The sequence below is a fragment of the Scyliorhinus canicula genome, chromosome 18 (genome assembly GCF_902713615.1).
Source record: "Scyliorhinus canicula chromosome 18, sScyCan1.1, whole genome shotgun sequence".
In the NCBI taxonomy this organism is placed as follows: domain Eukaryota; kingdom Metazoa; phylum Chordata; class Chondrichthyes; order Carcharhiniformes; family Scyliorhinidae; genus Scyliorhinus; species Scyliorhinus canicula.
In genome coordinates this window covers 40,106,123-40,127,634 of record NC_052163.1, presented here as the reverse complement: position 1 = coordinate 40,127,634, position 21,512 = coordinate 40,106,123, and the positions used below count along the sequence as shown (strand labels likewise).

The window sequence follows — 21,512 nt, the reverse complement described above, 5'->3', positions numbered from 1 at the left end:
TGTTGGGAGCTGATTGCCCACCTAATGTCATGGGTGAAGGTAACCAACTTCACAGGGCCAGAGCAGAGCAGGACAACAGTTGGAGCAAGAGGAAGAAAATAAGGAATAAAATCAGCCGGTGCAGACACATTGGAACAAATGGCCTCCTTTTGCGCAGTAACAATTTTAAAATTGCTGACGTTGGCCGATTTCTGCCAGATCATCAGCAGTGTACACAATCAACCTCCTTAGGCATGGCTTGAGATAAGGAAAAATTACCAATGATCTGGGCTTCTAATTGCTTTTAAATAATGACCACGATGTCTGAGCTTGAGAAACATGACAGAATTACTACCAGTTGGTAATGTGTTCCCTTCAGATTCAGAGAATCATTGGTTAAATTCCCACTTCAGAAATTTGAGCCCATAATCCAGGCTCACTTTCCAGTGTCGTATTCAGTGAGCACTGCACTGTCAGAGTCTGTATTGAGAGAGTAACACACTTGCAGAGGGTCAGTACTGAGTGAGCTCTACACCATCAGAGGGCCAGGAATGAGGGAGCGCTGCATTGTGGGAGGGTCAGTAATGAAGGAGCACTGCACTTTCAGAGGGTCAGTACTGAGGAAGTGCTGCACTGTCGGAGGATCAGTAATGAGGGAGCACTGCACTTTTAGAGGGTCAGTACTGAGGAAGTGCTGCACTGTCGGAGGGTCAGTATTTAAGGAGCACTGCACTTTCAGAGGGTCAGTGCTGAGGAAGTGCTGCACTGTCGGAGGGTCAGTATTTAAGGAGCACTGCACTTTCAGAGGGTCAGTACTGAGGAAGTGCTGCACTGTCGGAGGGTCAGTATTTAAGGAGCACTGCACTTTCAGAGGGTCAGTGTTGAGGAAGTGCTGCACTGTCGGAGGGTCAGTAATGAGGGAGCACTGCACTTTTAGAGGGTCAGTACTGAGGAAGTGCTGCACTGTCGGAGGGTCAGCACTGATTAAGTGCTGTACTGTCAGAAGGTCAGTAAAGAGGGAGCACTGCGCTGTCAGAGAGTCGGTATTGAGGACCCAGTTTGTGTGTGTCATCATGATACAGGCACAGCTGAGCACTTGTGGACGGAGCGTGTCTGGGTACTGACAGGGAGAGGCCCACACATTTGGCTTTCTCTTTCACATTGCTGCTCGCCAGCAGTGTGAGTACTAAATGAAAAGCAAACTAGCACACACGAGCAGGACGTATGCTAACTCTCTTCACGACACACTAGACACATCACATTGACCTGTCGGACACACAAAATTGGCATAACAATTTGTTACGATATCCGTCAGAACTGACAACCCTGGCCAGAACTGGGATGGAACCCGCATCTTTAATGTTATTAGTATTATTGAGCTAACTGGCAAATTGCTTTGCGGGTGCCTCAGCAGTGTTTAAAGCTAAGGGAGTAAGAACTCTGACAAAACATCTGGATTGGAGCCCAATGGTGAATCGACGTCTAAATAGGTCATTTTTCTGACAATTCATACAGCCAAGCAGATGCCAAATATAGTGCTTTGTATTCCTTTGGACTCAACTGAGGGGTCAAAAAGAGGACCCTGACATTTGGGCAGCACAGGGCCTCCATAAAATTTGTCCAGGCTTGATCTCTCGACAGGACACTCCAGTTCCGCTGCAGACCATTAACAAAGGTAGAGACAAAGGTTACACGAGACAAGTCAGTCAGTGTCGTGAACGTGGACAGCAGGAGGGACCATTGTGGCCCACTGGTCAGCCACCACCCATCTCAAGTCGGGCGACCCCCAATTAGTAAGGTGCTCAGTCCATCTGCTTCAATGGGTGCTTGGAGCTCAGAGGCTCCGCCCAACACGTGAACGGATTCCATTGCACCAGGCAACAAAGAAAATCAAAAAGGTCTTGGCTTGACCTATATGCACAGGACCCACGGCTGACTTGCAGCTGGCCATTGACGTGGGCAAGACAGATGTGATCAACATGGAACTTGATAGGCCGAACATCACAATTCCGTCTCTGCAAAGCACCAGGCTCAGCAAGAGCGAATCACTGAAAGAAAAACGTTAGACATTACATTCAAAATTTATCTAGCAGGTTCAGGGGAAACCTGTAAGTGAGGTGTAGGCTTTGCTGCAAGGATCTTGCTACACTCAACGGCATAAATTAATCAAACTGCGTTCTCTCTAACTGCCTCCCAACTCAAACAGGGTCAATTAGCCGCATGGGAATCTATGCTCCACTACAGGGGCGGAAGGCCTGCTGGTTCTATGAGGAACTTGAGACAGCTACCTGGAAAATCCTGAGATCAGACTATCTTTACCTACTGGGGGATTTCATTGCAGAAGTGAGTACAGACCATGGGTTGCAGCCCTCTTTCCTTAGCCATCAAGGCATGGGAAAGATCAATGAGACTATGTGAGCTTTGCTGCTACCTCAAGCTTTGTGTAATTAAGACCTTTCAGTACTTAGCACGTCACAAGGTGTTCTGGAGACATTCAAGATCAGGGCATTGGCACCAGCTGGATCTGATCATCACCAGACACGACTCTGTGAACAGCATCCTCAACACACGCAGCCCAGCTCTATGCAGCTTCACTAGTGTGTCCACTGGGGTCTATAACAAGCACCCCATTGACTCTTGTGTGCTCTGTAAAGAAAGACAACATTCAGACGTGTTGGCTCCTGGGGGGGGGGGCGGCGCGAGGGGCGATCGGACCGCGGAGGTGCCCCCACGGTGGCCAGGCCCGCGATCGGGGCCAACCGATCGGCGGGTGAGCCTGTGCCGTATAGGCACTCTTTTTCTTCCGCCGCCGCCACGGCCTCCACCATGGCAGAGGCGGAAGAGAACCCCCCTACCGCGCATGCGCCGGTGGTGACGTCAGCGGCCGCTGCCGCACCGGCGCATGCGCGAACCGGTGAAGGCCTTTCGGCCAGCCCCGACACCAGGCGGCGGGCATCAAAGGCCGTTGGCGCCTGTTTTGGCACCAGTCGGCGTGGCGCCAACCTCTCCGGCGCGGGCCTAGTCCCCAAAGGTGCGGAGAATTCCGGCCATGGTCTATATAAGCTCCTCGAGAAAGTTGACTGCCCACTGAGGCTGCTCAATGTGATTGACCTGACAACTGGGAGATTACTGCGGATGCCGGGAATCTGAAACAAAAACAGAAAACAATGGATAATCTCAGCAGGTCTGACAGCATCTGTGGAGAGAGAAGGGAGCTAACGTTTCGAGCCTGGATGGCTCTTTGTCAGAGTTGTCAAAGGGAGACAGTTGCTGACAGTTTGACCCCTGGAGACTGACTGTTTGGAAGGGCTTTGAAGGGGGTGAACAGAAATGAAAAGCACAGCTGACTTGAGACGAGGGGCCCTGGGAAAACAGAGGCCGGTGAATCCTACCCTTTCTCGGCCCATTGTCCTCAAATCTGGCAGAGTCTGCCGTGCCGGAGTGGGGCCACCCTGCCACACCAAATGATGCTCGACACAGAGTTGATCACCATGGCACAAACCATCATCCTACATAGAACATAGAACATACAGTGCAGAAGGAGGCCATTCAGCCCATCGGGCCTGCACCGACCCACTTAAGCCCTCACTTCCACCCTATCCCCGTAACCCCATGACCCCTCCTAACCTTTTTGGCTACTAAGGGCAATTTAGCGTGGCCAATCCACCTGACCTGCACGTCTTTGGACTGTGGGAGGAAACCGGAGCACCCGGAGGAAACCCACGCACACACGGGGAGAACGTGCGACTCTATACAGACAGTGACCTAGCGGGGAATCGAACCTGGGACCCTGGCGCTGTGAAGCCACAGTGCTAGCCACTTGTGCTACCGTGCTGCCCAACTGTGCTGTCCTACGAGACGGAAGGATACCAAAGATTTGTGTGGCCCAGTTTGCTACTTGTATACTTGTCTGTGTACCCACTTACTAAAATGGATGGAATATAATAGGAGGATGTGTTTTTTTCCCCTCTGTATATGTACTGAACTCAGTCTGAATGTGGTCTGGAACTGTGTTAATTCCATTCACAAGCAACTCCATGCTTGCATGCTCTAGTAAACCCCGACTGCTTCAAATAAACTCTGTGACTCTGCCCAGCAGCAAATATCCACCTCTGCACGGAGAAACAGGTCTGAATGTTGTCTTTCTTTACAGAGCACACAACAGTCAATGGGGTGCTTGTTATAGACCCCAGTGGACACATTAGTGAAGCTGCATAGAGCTGGGCTTGTGTTTAAAGGCCACTGTAATTCATGCAGTCTCCTGAAAGACACTTATTTGGCTTTGGAGAAATATTTATTTGTTTGTTTAGTTTGAAATATTTATAATAAATTAGTAGGAAAACATTGGCAATTTGCAGCCGGGCATTTATGCTAACCCTGTGTAGCGAGCCTGGTGGATGTCAATGGGCTGTCCAGAGTGCAGTCTTGCTACCTCCCAGACTGCCCTCTCAGGTAGATATCAGAAATCCCATGGCACTACTTTGAAGAAGAGAAGATGATTCATGGCCTCCTCCAAGATCCACACATCATAGATGCCAGTTTTGATTCACATCACATGATATCAAGAATGGCTGGAGGTGCTGGAAAGAGAGAGGATTATTGGCCCGACAACATCCTGCTCTAATACTGAAGACTTGCTCAAGAACTAACGCTCGCTGAATCGAGCTGTTACAATACAGTTGCAACACTGGCATCAAGCTGGCAATGTGGAAATTTGACCACCAAAAGCAGGAAAAATCCATTCCGACCAATTACCGCTCCATGAAGCTATTCTCAACCATCAGCAAGTGATGGAAGGTGTCATTAGAAGTGCTATCAAGTAGCACTTACTCAGCGGGGGCTGGTTCAGCACAGGGCTAAATAGCTGGCTTTTAAAGCAGATCAAGGCAGGCCAGCAGCACGGTTTAATTCCCGTACCAGCCTCCCCGAACAGGCGCCGGAATGTGGCGACTGGGGGCTTTTTACAGTAACTTCATTTGAAGCCTACTTGTGATAATAAGCGATTTTCATTTCACTTTTTCATTTCAATAACCTGCTCACTGATGCTCAGTTTGGCTTCTGCCAGGGGCACCTATCTCCGTGGTAGATAGGGCCAATCACGGACATAAGGGGCGGGATTCTCCCCTACCCGGCGTTACGGGGGGTCCCGGCGTAGGGGAGTGGCGCCAACCACTCAGGGGTCGGGCCTCCCCAAAGGTGGGGAATTCTCCCCACCTTTGGGGGCCAGCCCCGCGCCGGAGCGGTTTGCACCTGAAGACTGGCGCAAAAAACCCGCGCCCCCGGCAGCGGGGCTGGCCGAAAGGCTTTCGCCAGTCGGCCCACGCGCGTTGTGGGTTTCTCTTCCGCTTCCGCCATGGCGGAGGCCGTGGCGGCCGCGGAAAAGAAATAGTGCACCCAGGGCACTGGCCCGGAGTCTGAGCGGGGGGCCCCGATCGCGGGCCTGGCCACCGTGGGGGCACCCCCCGGGGTCCGATCGCCGACCCCGGGGGCCCGCTTGCGCCGCTGATCCCGCCGTTATAGAGGTGGTTCAAACCTCGGCGGCGGGAGAGGCCTCCCAGCGGCGGGACTTCGGCCCATCCGGGCCTGAGAATCACTGCAGGGGCCTCGCCGATCGGAGTGGCGAGATTCCCGCTACCGCCACTTCCCCGGTTGCGGAGAATCTCTGCTGGGGGTCGGAGAATTTCGCCCAAGGTCAGAAATGGAGATATTAGCTGATGATTGTACAGGGTTCAATGCCATTTGCTTCTTTTCGAACCGCCTGCAGACAGCAAGAGCTGGACAACAATCAGGCTTGGGTTGAGGAGTACCATTCACGTTACACAAGTGACAGGCAAGGACCTTCTCCAACAATCGTGAATCTAATCATCTCTTCTTGACATTCAATGGCATTACCATCACTATCAACATCTGGGGTGGATTACCACTGACTAGAAACTGAACTGGACATATTAATACTGTGGCAACAAGAGCAGGTCAGAGGCCATGAATGCTGCAGACAGTAACTTACCTCGTGACTCCCCAGAGATTGTCCAGCATCTACAAGTCATCAGTGCAATGGAATACTCTCCACTTGCCTGGATAATGCAGATCCCAAAACACACAAGTAGCTCAACACTATCCAGGACAAAGCACCCTGATTGATTGGCACCATCTTAAAGTTCATTCCCTCTACCATCGACACAAAGTGGCAGCAGTGTGTACCATCTACAAGATGCACTGCAGGAACTCAACAAGGCTTCTTGGGCACCATCTTCCAAATTCACAACTGGTACCATCTAGAAGGACAAGGGCAGTGGCAACCAGGCAACCTGGAGGTTTCCCTCCAAGACACACAGATTTAGAACTACATCAGCTTTCCTTCACCGTCACAGGGTCAAAAACTGTGAAATTACTACCTAACAGCACTGTGGGTGTACCTACACCACATGGACTGCAGCGGCTCAGGAAGGAAGCTCACCTACACATTCTCAAGGACAATTAATGATACGCAATAGATATTGACCTTGCTGGAAATGCTCGCATAGAAAGATCAAAAAAATGTTTTTTCTGTCAGTAAGGAATGCAAATGGAGAAGGTTTGATGACAAGACACAGCACGGAGACACCAGTGTACGGAGACGCCACAGCAACACGGCGACACCACAGCAACACGGAGACATCACAGCAACACGGATACACCGCAGCACGGAGACACCGCAGCAACACGGAGACACCACAGCAACACGGAGACACCACAGCACGGAGACACCGCAGCAACACGGAGACACCACAGCAACACGGAGACACCACAACACAGAGACACCACATCAACACGGAGACATCACAGCACGGAGTCACCACATCAACACGGAGACGCCACAGCAACAAGGAGACACCACAGCAACAAGGAGACACCACAGCAACAAGGAGACGCCACAGCAACAAGGAGACACCACAGCAACAAGGAGACACCACAGCAACAAGGAGACGCCACAGCAACAAGGAGACACCACAGCAATAAGGAGACACCACAGCAACAAGGAGACGCCACAGCAACAAGGAGACGCCACAGCAACAAGGAGACACCACAGCAACAAGGAGACGCCACAGCAACAAGGAGACACCACAGCAACAAGGAGACGCCACAGCAACAAGGAGACACCACAGCAACAAGGAGACACCACAGCAACAAGGAGACACCACAGCACGGAGACACCGCAACACGGAGACGCCACAGCTCGGAGACGCCACAGCACGGAGACGCCACAGCACGGAGATACCACAGCACGGAGACACCACAGCAACATGGATTTGCCACAGCAGCACAGAGATACTGCAACATGGTGACACCACAGCACCGAGACATCACAGCATGAAGACACCACAGCACGAAGACACCACAGCACGGAGACGGCACAGCATGAAGACACCACAGCACGAAGACACCACAGCACGGAGACGGCACAGCACAGCGACACCAGAGTACAGAGACAACACAGCACGGAGATACCATAGAACGGAGACACCATAGAACGGAGACACCACAGCACGGAGACGGCACAGCACAGCGACACCAAAGTACAGAGACAACACAGCACGGAGACACCATAGAACGGAGACACCATTGAAATACAGAGAAATCACAGCATGGAGACCACAGCATGGAGACACCACAGCACGGAGAAACTGCAGCACAAAGACACCACAGCACGGAGAAACTGCAGCACAAAGACACCACAGCACGGAGACGCCACAGAAATACGGAGATACCACAGTACAGAGATGCCACAGCAACACAGTGACACCACAGCAGCACAGGGACACCATAGCAACACGGAGACACAACAGCAACACGGAGACATGACACCAGCACGGAGACACCACAGAATGGAGACACCATAACAACACAGAGGTACTACAGCATGGAGACACCACAGCAACAAGCAGACACCAGAGCAACACAGAGATACCACAGCAACACCAAGACACTACAGGAACACGGAGATCCTCCAGCACAAACATTACAGCACGGAGACACCACAGCACGGAGACGCCACAGCACGGAGACACCCCAGTAACACGGAGTCACCACAGCATGGAGATACCAGAGAACGGAGACACCACAACACAGAAACACCAAAGCACGGAGACACCACAGCACAGAGACACGACAGCACGGAGACACGACAGCACGGAGATACCGCGGCACGGAGACACTACAGCAACACAGAGACACTACAGCACGGAGTCACCACGGCAACACAGAGACACCACAGCATGGAGACACCACAGTATGGACTTACCACAGCATGGAGATACCACAGCATGGACTTACCACAGCAACACCGAGACACTACAGGAACACGGAGATGCCACAACAACACGGAAATCCTCCAGCACGGAGACATTACAACACGGAGACACTAAAGCATGGAGACACCAGAGCACGGAGACACCACAGCATGGACAAACCACGGCACGGAGATACCACAGCACGGAGACCCAAAGCACGGAGACCCAAAGCACGGAGACACCACAGCAACACAGAGACACCACAGCAACACGGAGACGCCACAGCAACACGGAGACACCACAGCAACACGGAGACACCACAGCAACACGGAGACACCACAGCAACACGGAGACACCACAGCAACATGGAGACACCACAGCAACACGGAGATACCACAGCACGGAGACAGCACAGCAGGGAATCATCATAGCATTGAGACACCACAGCAACACAGAGACACCACAGCAACACGGAGACACCACAGCAACACGGAGACACCACAGCAACACGGAGACACCACAGCAACATGGAGACACCACAGCAACACGGAGATACCACAGCAACACGGAGACACCACAGCACAGACACCACAGCAACACAGAGACACCACAGCAACACGGAGACACCACAGCAACATGGAGACACCACAGCAACACAGAGACACCACAGCAACACGGAGACATCACAGCAACACGGAGACATCACAGCAACACGGAGATACCACAGCAACACGGAGACACCACAGCAACACGGAGAGACCACAGCAACAAGGAGACACCACAGCAACATGGAGATACCACAGCAACACGGAGATACCACAGCAACACGGAGACACCACAGCAACACGGAGAGACCACAGCAACAAGGAGACACCACAGCAACACGGAGATACCACAGCAACACGGAGACACCACAGCAACACGGAGACACCACAGCAACACGGAGACACCACAGCAACACGGAGACACCACAGCAACACGGAGACACCACAGCAACACGGAGTCACCACAGCAACACGGAGACACCACAGCAACACGGAGACACCACAGCTACACGGAGACACCACGGCAACACGTAGACGCCACATTACGGAGATACCACAACACGGAGACACCGCAGCAACACGGAGACACCACAGCAACACGGAGACACCACAGCAACACGGAGACACCACAGCAACACGGAGACACCACAGCAACACGGAGACACCACAGCAACACGGAGACGCCACAGCAACACGGAGACATCACAGCAACACGGAGACACCACAGCAACACGGAGACACCACAGCAACACGGAGACACCACAGCAACACGGAGACACCACAGCAACATGGAGACACCACAGCAACACGGAGACACCACAGCAACACGGAGACACCACAGCAACACGGAGACACCACAGCAACACGGAGATACCACAGCAACACGGAGACACCACAGCAACACGGAGACACCACAGCAACACGGAGACACCACAGCAACACGGAGACACCACAGCAACACGGAGACACCACAGCACGGAGACACCACAGCAACATGGAGACACCACAACACAGAGTCACCACAGCAACACGGAGACACCACAGCAACACGGAGACACCACAGCAACACGGAGACACCACAGCACGGAGACACCACAACATGGAGACACCACAGCAACATGGAGACACCACAGCAACACGGAGACACCGCAGCAACACGGAGACACCACAGCAACACGGAGATACCACAGCAACACGGAGACGCCACAGCAACATGGAGACACCACAGCAACACGGAGACACCACAGCACGGAGACACCACAGCAACATGGAGACACCACAACACAGAGTCACCACAGCAACACGGAGACACCACAGCAACACGGAGACACCACAGCAACACGGGGACACCACAGCACGGAGACACCACAACATGGAGACACCACAGCAACATGGAGACACCACAGCAACACGGAGACACCGCAGCAACACGGAGACACCACAGCAACATGGAGATACCACAGCAACACGGAGACGCCACAGCAATACGGAGACACCACAGCAACACGGAGATACCACAACAACACGGAGACACCGCAGCAACACGGAGACACCGCAGCAACACGGAGACACCACAGCAACATGGAGATACCACAGCAACACGGAGACACCACAGCAACATGGAGACACCACAGCAACACAGAGACACCTCAGCACGGAGACACCACAACAACACGGAGACACCACAGCACAGAGACACCACAGCAACACGGAGACACCACAGCAACACGGAGACTCCTCAGCAACACGGAGTCACCACAGCAACACGGAGACACCGCAACACGGAGACACCGCAACACGGAGATACCATGGCAACATGGAGATACCATAGCACGGAGAAACCGCAACACGGAGACACCGCAACACGGAGACACCATAGCAACACGGAGATACCACAGCAACACGGAGACACCGCAACACGGAGACACCATAGCAACACGGAGATACCACAGCAACACGGAGACACCGCAGCAACATGGAGACACCACAGCAACACGGAGACACCGCAACACGGAGACGCCACAGCAACACGGAGACGCCACAGCAACACGGAGACACCGCAACACGGAGACACCACAGCAACACGGAGACGCCACAGCAACATGGAGACACCTCAGCAACACGGAGACACCGCAGCAACACGGAGACACCGCAGCAACACGGAGACACCGCAGCAACACTGAGACACCACAGCAACACGGAGACACCACAGCAACACGGAGACACCACAGCAACACGGAGACACCGCAGCAACACGGAGACACCGCAGCAACACGGAGACACCGCAGCAACACGGAGACACCACAGCAACACGGAGACACCACAGCAACACGGAGACACCACAGCAACACGGACACACCACAGCAACACGGAGACACCACAGCAACACGGAGACACCACAGCAACACGGAGATACCACAGCAACACGGAGACACCACAGCAACATGGAGACACCACAGCAACACGGAGACACCACAGCAACACGGAGACACCACAGCAACACGGAGACACCACAGCACGGAGACACCGCAACACGGAGACACCACAGAAACACGGAGTCACCACAGCAACATGGAGACTCCACAGCAACACGGAGACACCACATCACGGAGACACCACATCACGGAGTCCCCACAGTACGGAGATACCACAACACGGAGTCACCATAGCAACACAGAGACATGACAGCAACACAGAGATGCCACAGCAACACGGAGACGCCACAGCACTGAAACACCACAGCACGGACACACCACAGCACGGAGACACCACAGCACGGAGACACCACATCACGGAGACACCACAGCACTGGGACACCGCAGCACGGAGACACCACAGCACGGAGACGCTACAGCAACACGGAGACGCCACAGCACTGAAACACCACAGCATGGACACACCACAGCACGGACACACCACATCACGGAGACACCACAGCACGGACACACCACAGCACGGACACACCACATCACGGAGACACCACATCACGGAGACACCACAGCACGGAGACACCACAGCACGGAGACACCACATCACGGAGACACCACGGCACGGAGACGCTACAGCAACACGGAGATGCCACAGCACGGAGACATCACAGAACGGAGATACCATAGCATGGAAACACCACAGCACTGGGACACCACAGCACGGAGACATCACAGCACGGAGACGCTACAGCAAGACAGAGATGCCACAGCACGGAGACACCACAAGCCAGGGATACCATATCAACACAGAGAAACCACGGCACGGAGACACCACGGCACGGAGACACCACAGCACGGAGACACCACAGCACGGAGACACCACAGCACGGAGACGCTACAGCAACACGGAGATGCCACAGCACGGAGACATCACAGAACGGAGATACCATAGCATGGAAACACCACAGCACTGGGACACCACAGCACGGAGACATCACAGCACGGAGACGCTACAGCAAGACAGAGATGCCACAGCACGGAGACACCACAAGCCAGGGATACCATATCAACACAGAGAAACCACGGCACGGAGACACCACGGCACGGAGACACCACGGCACGGAGACACCACGGCACGGAGACACCACGGCACAGAGACACCACGGCACAGAGACACCACGGCACGGAGACACCACGGCACGGAGACACCACGGCACAGAGACACCACGGCACAGAGACACCACGGCACGGAGACACCACAAGCCAGGGATACCATATCAACACAGAGAAACCACGGCACGGAGACACCACGGCACAGAGACACCACGGCACGGAGACACCACGGCACGGAGGCACCACGGCACGGAGACACCACGGCACGGCAACACGGAGATACGACGACGTGGAGATAACACGTGATGACTCCTAAAAATATGAAACCTGACAGTCTGTTGAAGCCTGTAGTCTTAAATTCCGTACATGGCCAGCATGGGTGTACCCCTTGCTTGCTTGGTTTGATTATTTAGTCTGCAATTTACTATCTTCTCACTAACCAGCTATTTCCTGAATCAAATAGTGGACATGTCAATAATCTCAATGAGTTGATTAGATAGACTTGGCTCCTGAAAGAAAAAACAATGAATGAAAATCGCTTATTGTCACAAGTAGGCTTCAATGAAGTTACTGTGAAAAGCCCCTAGTCACCACATTCCGGCGCCTGTTCCTCAATCCCTTACAGGGCGGCTTGAAGATATTGATTTCAACACATTAGAAGACATTAGCCAATAAAATCAGAAACTGGGCTTGAAATTTGGCAGCCGAATGTACAGATCATACGGGATGTGGGTGGAAGGGAGTCGACCTTGCCCTGTGCTGAGTACAATCTACCAGGCCACCAGTGAACCTTACCCTCTCCAGCCCCATGTTATTGAGCCACATGCGCTCGACGTATCTCCCAAATGAGCGGAATGCATTGTCAGGGATGGTCCTGATGTTGTTGAAGGAAAGTTTTAGTTCCTCTACCACCCTGAGTTTGCTCAATGCGACTGCCGGGTAGGTATTCAGCTTGTTCTTATCCAAATGAAGAGTTGCTAAATTCTCCACATCGTCCAGAGCGCCAGGGAGGATGGTCGTCATGCCATTGTCACTCAGGTGGAGCCACCTCAGTTCCTTTGCCCCGGCAAAGGTGCCAGGTCGGATCTGGTGCATCCTGTTGCTGGTGAGCTGCAGCAGAAACAGACTCTTCAAAGGTGTGAGGAGCCCCTTGGCAAGCTCACTAATTCTGTTGTTATCCAGGTAGAGGTAGGTTAATTGTGAAAGATCCTGAAAGGCCCCTGGCCGGATGGTGGTGATTTCATTTTTGGACAAGTAGAGATAGACCAGTTTCTTGAGTCCACGGAAAGCATTGGATGAAATCTCTTGGATGTGGCAGTCCTGAAGGTGGAGCGAAACCAGGCTCTTCATGGAGCTGAACCCATTGGACGGCAGGATGGGATAATGGTTCTGCTGCAGGCTCAGGAGACGGACTTTGTTGGGCACCCTGGGGATTTTCTTCAGCCCCTTGTTTTCGCACACTACGTGAAGCAGATCTCCCAGACAGTGGCAGCCACTGGGGCAACGAGGAGCTGCTGTCCCCATGGCCAGCAGGGAGGCCAACAGCAACCAGCTGAGTTGGTGCATTTGTGCGGGCTGGAGGCACACACACACACACACACACAGAGCAGGGAGGGAGAGAGAGAGGGAGAGAGAGAGGAGGGGCGTGCAGTATCTTAGGGTCCCTGGACTGTGCAGTTCTGAACTAACCCTGCAACGCAGAGAAGTGCTATTTATAACCTGCAAGCCTCTGTGGAGGTGGGCGGGACAGACCGACAATTCCTTTAACACTGCAGGAGCCAGCGGGAAGTTGGACTTGTGTGTCCAGACAGGATAAGGCGTTGGTGACTTGGATGGGCCAGATAGAGAGGGGAGACAAATTTGGGGGTGGGGGGGGGGGGGGGGTCGATGACCCTTGGTCAGATCTATGAGAGGACCCAAAATCTGTTCCTGTCTCTACACTGGCAAACTCTCTTAAGAAAGCTGCAATTATAAACAAAACAGTACCCAGAACTAGGCTGTGTATTCTGGCTTCTAACTGAAACAGAACATTCAATAAAAATACTAAGGCAAATACTTCCCCTAAAAGTCCCCCCCCCCCCCGCTGACTAGCAGGGATTTGACACAGTCTGTGTACCAAGTTCATGGTGCTGGATCCTTGCCCATCCTTCATGTTTATGTAATCTGTGAAATGACTTATTAATCCTCCAGACCTTAACATGTGCTGGAAAAAATAAATAAAACGACTGCCCCGGATTCCAAAATAGTTTGCAAAGGCAAAGAAAGCACACATTATTTCACAGACGGAACCAAAAACACATTTTTTGGGACGTTACCTCACACTTTTATATAACCAATGTGGAATTCAAGCTTTCCTTGAAATATGCCGGCCCAAGTTTATTTTCATGTTACCCTTCAAAAAGTTCATTTCAATATTTTCCCTTTACCTCCCCTCTCGTTCGTCTAGTGTGAAGGAATTTTGTCCTATCAGTTGGTCGCTAAGGAGAGAGCTGCCGAGCAGACGGACTGGTTCTGAACTGAGCAGAGAGCCAGCGTGGATTTGTGGCGGGCAAATTGTGTCTGAGGGTGGGGATTGGGGGTGTCACCTCTGTCTATTTTTGAGGAACGTGACAGGCAAGGGAATATTTATGGATGTCATTTGTGTGGATTTTCAGAAAGCGTTCAATAAAGTTCCACAGTGAAGGTGGTTAACAGACAAGACAGTGAATGGAAGTGGAGGAAAGCTATTGGCCTGGATGGGGAATGGGTGGGTGTAGGAGGCAGAGAGTTAGTGGGTATGTGCTCAAATTGACCAGATACCATCCAGCAGTGTTCTCTGGGCACCTGTACTGGGGCTGCACTCTTTTTTTTTTTTTTTTTTAAATGTTTTTATTCAGTTTTCATATTTTATATTGAACAAATTACAAATTGTTAGGAGAGAAAAAGAACAAAAAAAAAACAACAAACAAACACGCAAAAATTAACATACATATTTACAGGTAAGCATCTTCGTAGTAGTAACTGCGCCCGCCCCCCCCCCCCCCCCCCCCCCCCCCTCAACATGTTTATTTAGTTTGGTTTTGGGCCTTAGCTAGCCATCGAACCCCCGTACCGAACCTGTAGCCCCCCCCCCCCCTCCCGCTACCTTCCCCCGACTATTCTTCCTCTTGTACATTGGCCACAAATAGGTCCCGGAACAGTTGCATGAATGGCTCCCACGTTCTGTGGAAGCCGTCGTCCGACCCTCGGATGGCAAATTTGATTTTCTCCATTTGGAGAGATTCCGAGAGGTCGGACAGCTAGTCCGCAGCTCTGGGCGGTGCTGCTGACCGCCAGCCAAACAGGATTCTACGGCGGGCGATCAGGGAGGCAAAGGCAAGGGCGTCCGCCCTCCTCCCCAGGAATAGATCTGGCTGTTCTGAAACCCCGAAGACCGCCACTATCGGGCATGGCTCCACCCTCACTCCCACCACTTTGGACATAACCTCGAAGAAGGCTGTCCAGTACTCCACGAGTCTGGGGCAAGACCAGAACATGTGGGCGTGGTTGGCCGGGCCTCTTTGGCACCGTTCACATCTGTCTTCCACCTCCGGGAAGAACCTACTCATACGGGTTCTTGTTAAGTGGGCTCTGTGTACCACTTTTAGTTGCGTCAGGCTGAGCCTTGCGCACGTGGAGGTGGAGTTGACCCTATGCAGTGCTTCGCTCCAGAGTCCCCACCCTATCTCCATCCCCAGGTCGTCCTCCCATTTCCTTCTTGTTGCGTCCAGTACGGTGTCGTCCCTATCTACCAGTCGGTCATACATGTCACTACAGTTCCCTTTCTCTAGGATACTTGCGTCCAGTAGGTCTTCCAGTAGTGTCTGTCGTGGCGGTTGTGGGTACGTCCTTGTCTCCTTTCGTAGGAAGTTTTTGAGCTGCAGGTACCGTAGCTCGTTCCCCCCAGCTAGCTGAAACTTCTCTGTCAGTTCGTCCAGTGTTGCGATCCTGTCGTCCGTGTATAGGTCCCTGACTGTCAGTGTCCCCCCGTCCTGCCTCCACCTTTTGAAGGTGGCGTCAGTCAGTGCTGGTGTGAACCTATGGTTGTTGCAGATGGGAGCCCTGTTCGACATTTTGGTCAGGCCAAGTTGCTGCCGCAGTTGGTTCCAGGATTGGAGGGTGGCTGTCACCACTGGGCTGCTGGAGTGTTTTTTGGGTGGGGATGGGAGTGCTGCCGTGGCGAGGGCCCGGAGGGAGGTTCCCATGCAGGAGGCCTCCTCCGCACGCACCCACTCAGCCTCTGGCTCCTGGATCCATCCCCTTACTCGCTCGGCTGTTGCTGCCCAGTGGTAGAATTGTAGATTCGGGAGGGCTAGCCCTCCCCTGGTTTTTGTTTTTTGTAAGACCTTCTTTGGGATCCTAGCATTTTTACCCCCCCATACGAACGCCATGATGAGTTTGTCCAGCGCTTTGAAAAAGGCCTTGGGGATGTAGATCGGAATGGATCTAAACAGGAAGAGGAACCTGGGCAGTACGTTCATTTTGATCGTCTGAACTCTCCCCGCGAGGGAGAGCGGGAGTGTGTTCCATCTTTGCAGGTCCTTTTTAACTTCCTCCGTCAGGCTGGTGAGGTTCCATTTGTGGATCCCTTTCCAGTCATGGGCTATTTGGATCCCCAGGTAGCGGAATTTATGTCGGGCTTGATTGAACGGCAGCCCCTTTAGTGCTGCCCCCCCCCCCCCCTTGCGGGTGTACTGGGAAGATCTCACTTTTGCTCATGTTGAGTTTGTAGCCCGAGAAGGCTCCAAACTCTTTCAGGAGCGCGATGATTCCGTCCATGCTGCTTTGTGGGTCCGAGATATAGAGGAGCAGATCATCCGCATAGAGTGAGACTCTGTGCTCTCTACCTCCCCTTCGGATCCCCCTCCAATTTTTTGCTGCCCTGAGCGCGATTGCTAGCGGTTCAATTGCTAGTGCGAACAGCAGCGGGGACAGTGGGCATCCTTGTCTGGTGCCCCTGTGCAGCTGGAAGTATTGGGAGTTGGTATTGTTGGTCTGTACACTCGCCATGGGAGCGTTGTACAGGAGCTTTACCCAAGCGGTGAACCCTGTTCCAAGCCCGAACCGCTCCAGTACCTCTATGAGGTATTTCCACTCGACTCTGTCGAAGGCCTTTTCTGCGTCCAGGGAGACGATCACCTCTTGTGTTCTCTCCCCGGAGGGGGTCATTATCACGTTCAGCAGGCGCCTGATGTTCGCGGGTAAGCTGTCTACCTTTGACAAAGCCCGTCTGGTCCTCTGTGACCACCTCAGGTACACAGTCTTCTAGCCTCTTGGCTAGGATTTTGGCCAGTATTTTGGCGTCTGCATTCAGCAGAGATATGGGTCTGTATGACCCACATTCCGTTGGGTCTTTGTCTTTCTTAGGTATCAGCGAGATTGAGGCCTGTGCTAACGTGGGTGGCAATGTGCCCCTAGCTAGCGAGTCTGTGAACATCTCCCGCAGGTGCGGGGCCAGCGCTGTCGCAAATTTTTTGTAGAAGTCCGCCGGGAATCCGTCCGGTCCCGGCGCCTTCCCCGCCTGCATGGAGCTAATGCTGTCCATGATCTCTCCCAGTGCTAGTGGTGCTTCCAGATCCCGTTTTCTGCCCTCTCCCACAACTGGTATGTCCAGTCCGTCAAGAAACCGGTTCATCCCAGCCTTCCCCGTTGGGGGCTCTGAGGTGTACAGCTCTTGGTAGAAGGCCTTGAAGGTTTTGTTAATCCTCTCTGGTTCTGTTTCCAACGTGCCTCTGGTATCTCTGATTTGCGCAATTTCTCTGCTGGCTGCCTGCTTTCTCAGCTGGTGGGCCAACAGGCGGCTGGCTTTGTCTCCGTGTTCGTATAGGGCCCCGCGTGCCTGGCGGAGTTGGTGTACTGCTTTCCTGGTGGAGAGCAGGTCAAAGTTCCTTTGTAATTCTTTCCTCTCCGCCAGGAGTTCTACGGTCGGGGCCTCGGAGTATTTACGGTCTACCTCCAGTATGGAGTCGACCAGCTTCTGCCTAGCCACCCTTTCCTCCCTATCTCTTTGCGCTTTGTAGGCTATGATTTCCCCTCTTAGTACGGCCTTAAGCGCTTCCCAGAACGTGGAGGGTGAGACCTCCCCGTTTTGGTTGATCTCAGTGTACTCCGCTATGGCCCGCGCTATCCTTTCGCTGAAGGCCTTGTCAGCTAGTAAGGCACCGTCCAACCTCCATTTGGGGCGCTGTGCCCTTCCCGTCTCTAGCCGCACATCCATGTAGTGTGGGGCGTGGTCTGATATCACAATTGCGGAGTATTCCACCTTGTCTATCTCTGGAAGCACCGTTTTCCCCACCACAAAGAAGTCAATTCTGGTGTACACGTTGTGTACTGGGGAGAAGAAAGAGAATTCTTTCTCCCCCGGGTGGGCGAATCTCCAGGGGTCTACTGCTCCCATCTGCTCCATATAGTGACTGAGTTCCCTTGCCATGTTTGAGGTTTTCCCCGTTCTGGGGTTTGATCTGTCCGTCGTTGGGTCCTGTACACAGTTGAAGTCCCCCCCCATGATTAGTCGGTGCGTCGCTATGTCCGGGATTTCTGCCATGGTCTTTTGGATGAAGCTCGTGTCGTCCCAGTTGGGCGCATACACGTTAACTAGGACTACCGGCGCCCCATCCAGGGCCCCGCTGACCATGACATACCGTCCCCCTGGGTCCGTAACCGTCTTTGTCGCCCTAAACATTGTCCTCTTGCCAATCAGGATCGCCACCCCCCTGGCCCTTGCCCCATAACAGGAATGATAGGTTTGTCCCACCCAGCCCTTTCTTACCCGCAGTTGGTCCTGCTCCCTCAAGTGCGTCTCTTGGAGGAAGACTATGTCGGCCCTCATGTTTCTAAGGTGGGTGAGGACTCTAGATCTCTTCACTGGGCCATTAAGTCCCCTTACGTTCCAGGTGACTATTCTGGTGGGGGGCTTCTGCCCCCTTGCTCCTGTGGGGTTAACCATATTTGTCCGGTGGACGCGCCCCTGCCCTCTGGGGTTTCCCTTTGTTAGGGGGCCGTCCAGGATGTCCACTATCACTGCTCTCCCCATGCGGTCGGGTCCCTGCGCTCCGGGGTTCCCCCTTGTCCCGGGGACACCCGCCATGGCCGTCCACTGTGTGTCCGCCACGCGGGTAGCCCCCTGCACTCCGGGGGGCCCCTTCACCCACAGACCGTACTGGGTGGGTGTTTGCAGCAGTTCCCTGTTTCGAGCCCTTGTCTGTGGCACTTTGTGGCCCTATTCCCTTTCTGGCCTCTTTTGTCCCTTCGTCCCTGCATTTCCCCTCCCTGGTCTCTCGCCCCCCGAGTGCCCCCCCCCCCCGCTCTATCCCTTTCGGGGATACCCCTGTGTACCCCTCCATTGCCCCTCTCTCCCCCATTCCTGTCCCCATTTGCTCTCCCACCTTTGATGGGTGATCCCCCCCCTCCCCTGCCTGGCGCCTTCCCCCCTGTTGGGGGTGCGCTGCGGCCCTGCTCTGTTGCGCGCCCCCTTCGCTAGCTTTCCTGCTAGCACGGTGGCTCCCCGCTCGGAGGTTGCTGTCCCCCTTCCCCTCTCCCCTCTCCAGTACTCCCGTTCCCTCGTGCCGGGGCCTGGCCTCCCACCTGGAGCGGGCCCTTGGGCATTGGGTTGTTTTTCCTGGGTGCTCCTGCCAGGGGGGAGGGGGCTGGCTTTGCCTCGCCCCTCCCCACCCCCCCGTCGGCATGACGTATCTCCTTGCCATGGGCCCCTCGTCCCTACTTCCCATGGCGTTTTTCCAGCCCGTGCTCCTCAACGAATCTATTCGCCTCGGCAGGGGCTGTAAAGAAATATTCCTTGTGTTGGTATGTGACCCAGAGTTTTGCTGGGTACAGCATACCAAAACGTACTTTGTTCTTATAGAGAGCTGCTTTCGCTCTGTTGAACTCCGCCCGTCTCTTAGCTATGTCCGCTCCAAAATCCTCGTAGATTCTGATGGCGTGCCCGTCCCAATTGCAGGCTCTATTCTCCTTGGCCCAGCGCAGGATTGTCTCCCTATCCCGGTACCGGTGCAGTCTGGCTATAACTGCTCTCGGTTTTTCCCCTTCCTTGGGCTTCGGGCGCAGTGACCGATGAGCTCTGTCCATTTCCGGTGGGGTGGGAAAAGTTTCCCGCCCCACTAAGGAGCCCAGCATCGCAGCCACGAATGTTGTGGGATTTCTACCCTCTATCCCCTCTGGCAGGCCCACTATCTTAATGTTTTGCCTTCTCGAGTTGATCTCCTGGTCGTCTACCCTGCCCTTCAGGCTCCCCTGTGTTGCACTCAGTTTCGCCATTTCCCTCTCCAGGGACATGACCCGGTCGCTCACGTCAGTCGCTGCCTTCTCCAGCTCTTTAATGGTTGCCCCTTGGGCTTCCAGTATCTTCCCTTGGGCTTCCAGTATCTTCCCTTGGGCATCCACTTTCTCCTCCATTCTGGTCAGAGCCTGCTGCACCCCTGACATGGCCCTGGTCACTGCTACCTGTGCTGCGGCCTCTGTGTCTGCTTTTAACTCTGCCTTGATTGCCTGCAGCTGCTCCCTCACCACCTCGGCAATGGCTTCCTTCCAATTCACGCCCCCCTCTAACCCCAGGGGAGAGGTTGCCCGCCCGTCCAGCTCTTTTGGATGCGGCGATACATTCTTCCCGCTGCTTCGCGTGTTGACTCGTTCGCCCAAGCTGGTTTGCCCTTTGCCCCGTCCACCTCCGGTGCCCCCTTTCTCTTGGGTCCCTTCTGGCATTTTTTTCTCCCCCTTCCCCTTCATCGTTTCTTCTCTCCTTGTTCTTCTTTTCCCCCTTTTCCGCACCCTATTTAAATTTTATTAATATATATATATATATATATATATATATAAAAATATATGTATATATTTTTTTTTTTAAATGAAAAATTTATTTCCCCCCTTCTTTCCTTTACCCCTTTATTTCACCCCTTTTCTCTTTACCAGTTTTCTTTTGGGTTTTTATTTTAAAAAAAGAACAGAAATATAAGTCTCTTTTTTCTTTTGTTTTCTCTCTCCACTCGCCCAGGAGAGAGAGAGAGAGTCCCCCTTTGTCCTTGCCACGTGGTGGTCACTGCAGTTGGGGGGAGGGGGAGGGGCGAGTGGGGCTGCTGGTTGGGGGGGGGGGGGGGTGGTGTCCCCGCTGCTGGTTGGGGGGGGGGTTGGTGTCCCCGCTGCTG

The 21,512-nt window shown here is 53.6% G+C and overlaps 2 protein-coding genes across 3 annotated transcripts in view; one reads left to right on the top strand and one right to left on the bottom strand.

Moving 5' to 3' along the window:
* Window positions 1–14,005, bottom strand: part of chad (chondroadherin) — a 30,786-nt gene extending 16,781 nt beyond the window's left edge. For both annotated transcript variants that reach the window (XM_038777266.1, XM_038777265.1), the window contains exon 1: window positions 13,132–14,005. In XM_038777266.1, coding sequence (XP_038633194.1) covers window positions 13,132–13,902 — 771 coding nt within the window. In that variant the 5' untranslated portion in view covers window positions 13,903–14,005. The remainder of the gene's footprint in view (window positions 1–13,131) is intronic.
* Window positions 1–21,512, top strand: part of acsf2 (acyl-CoA synthetase family member 2) — a 193,431-nt gene that overhangs the window by 105,907 nt on the left and 66,012 nt on the right. The gene's annotated exons all lie outside the window — the stretch shown is intronic.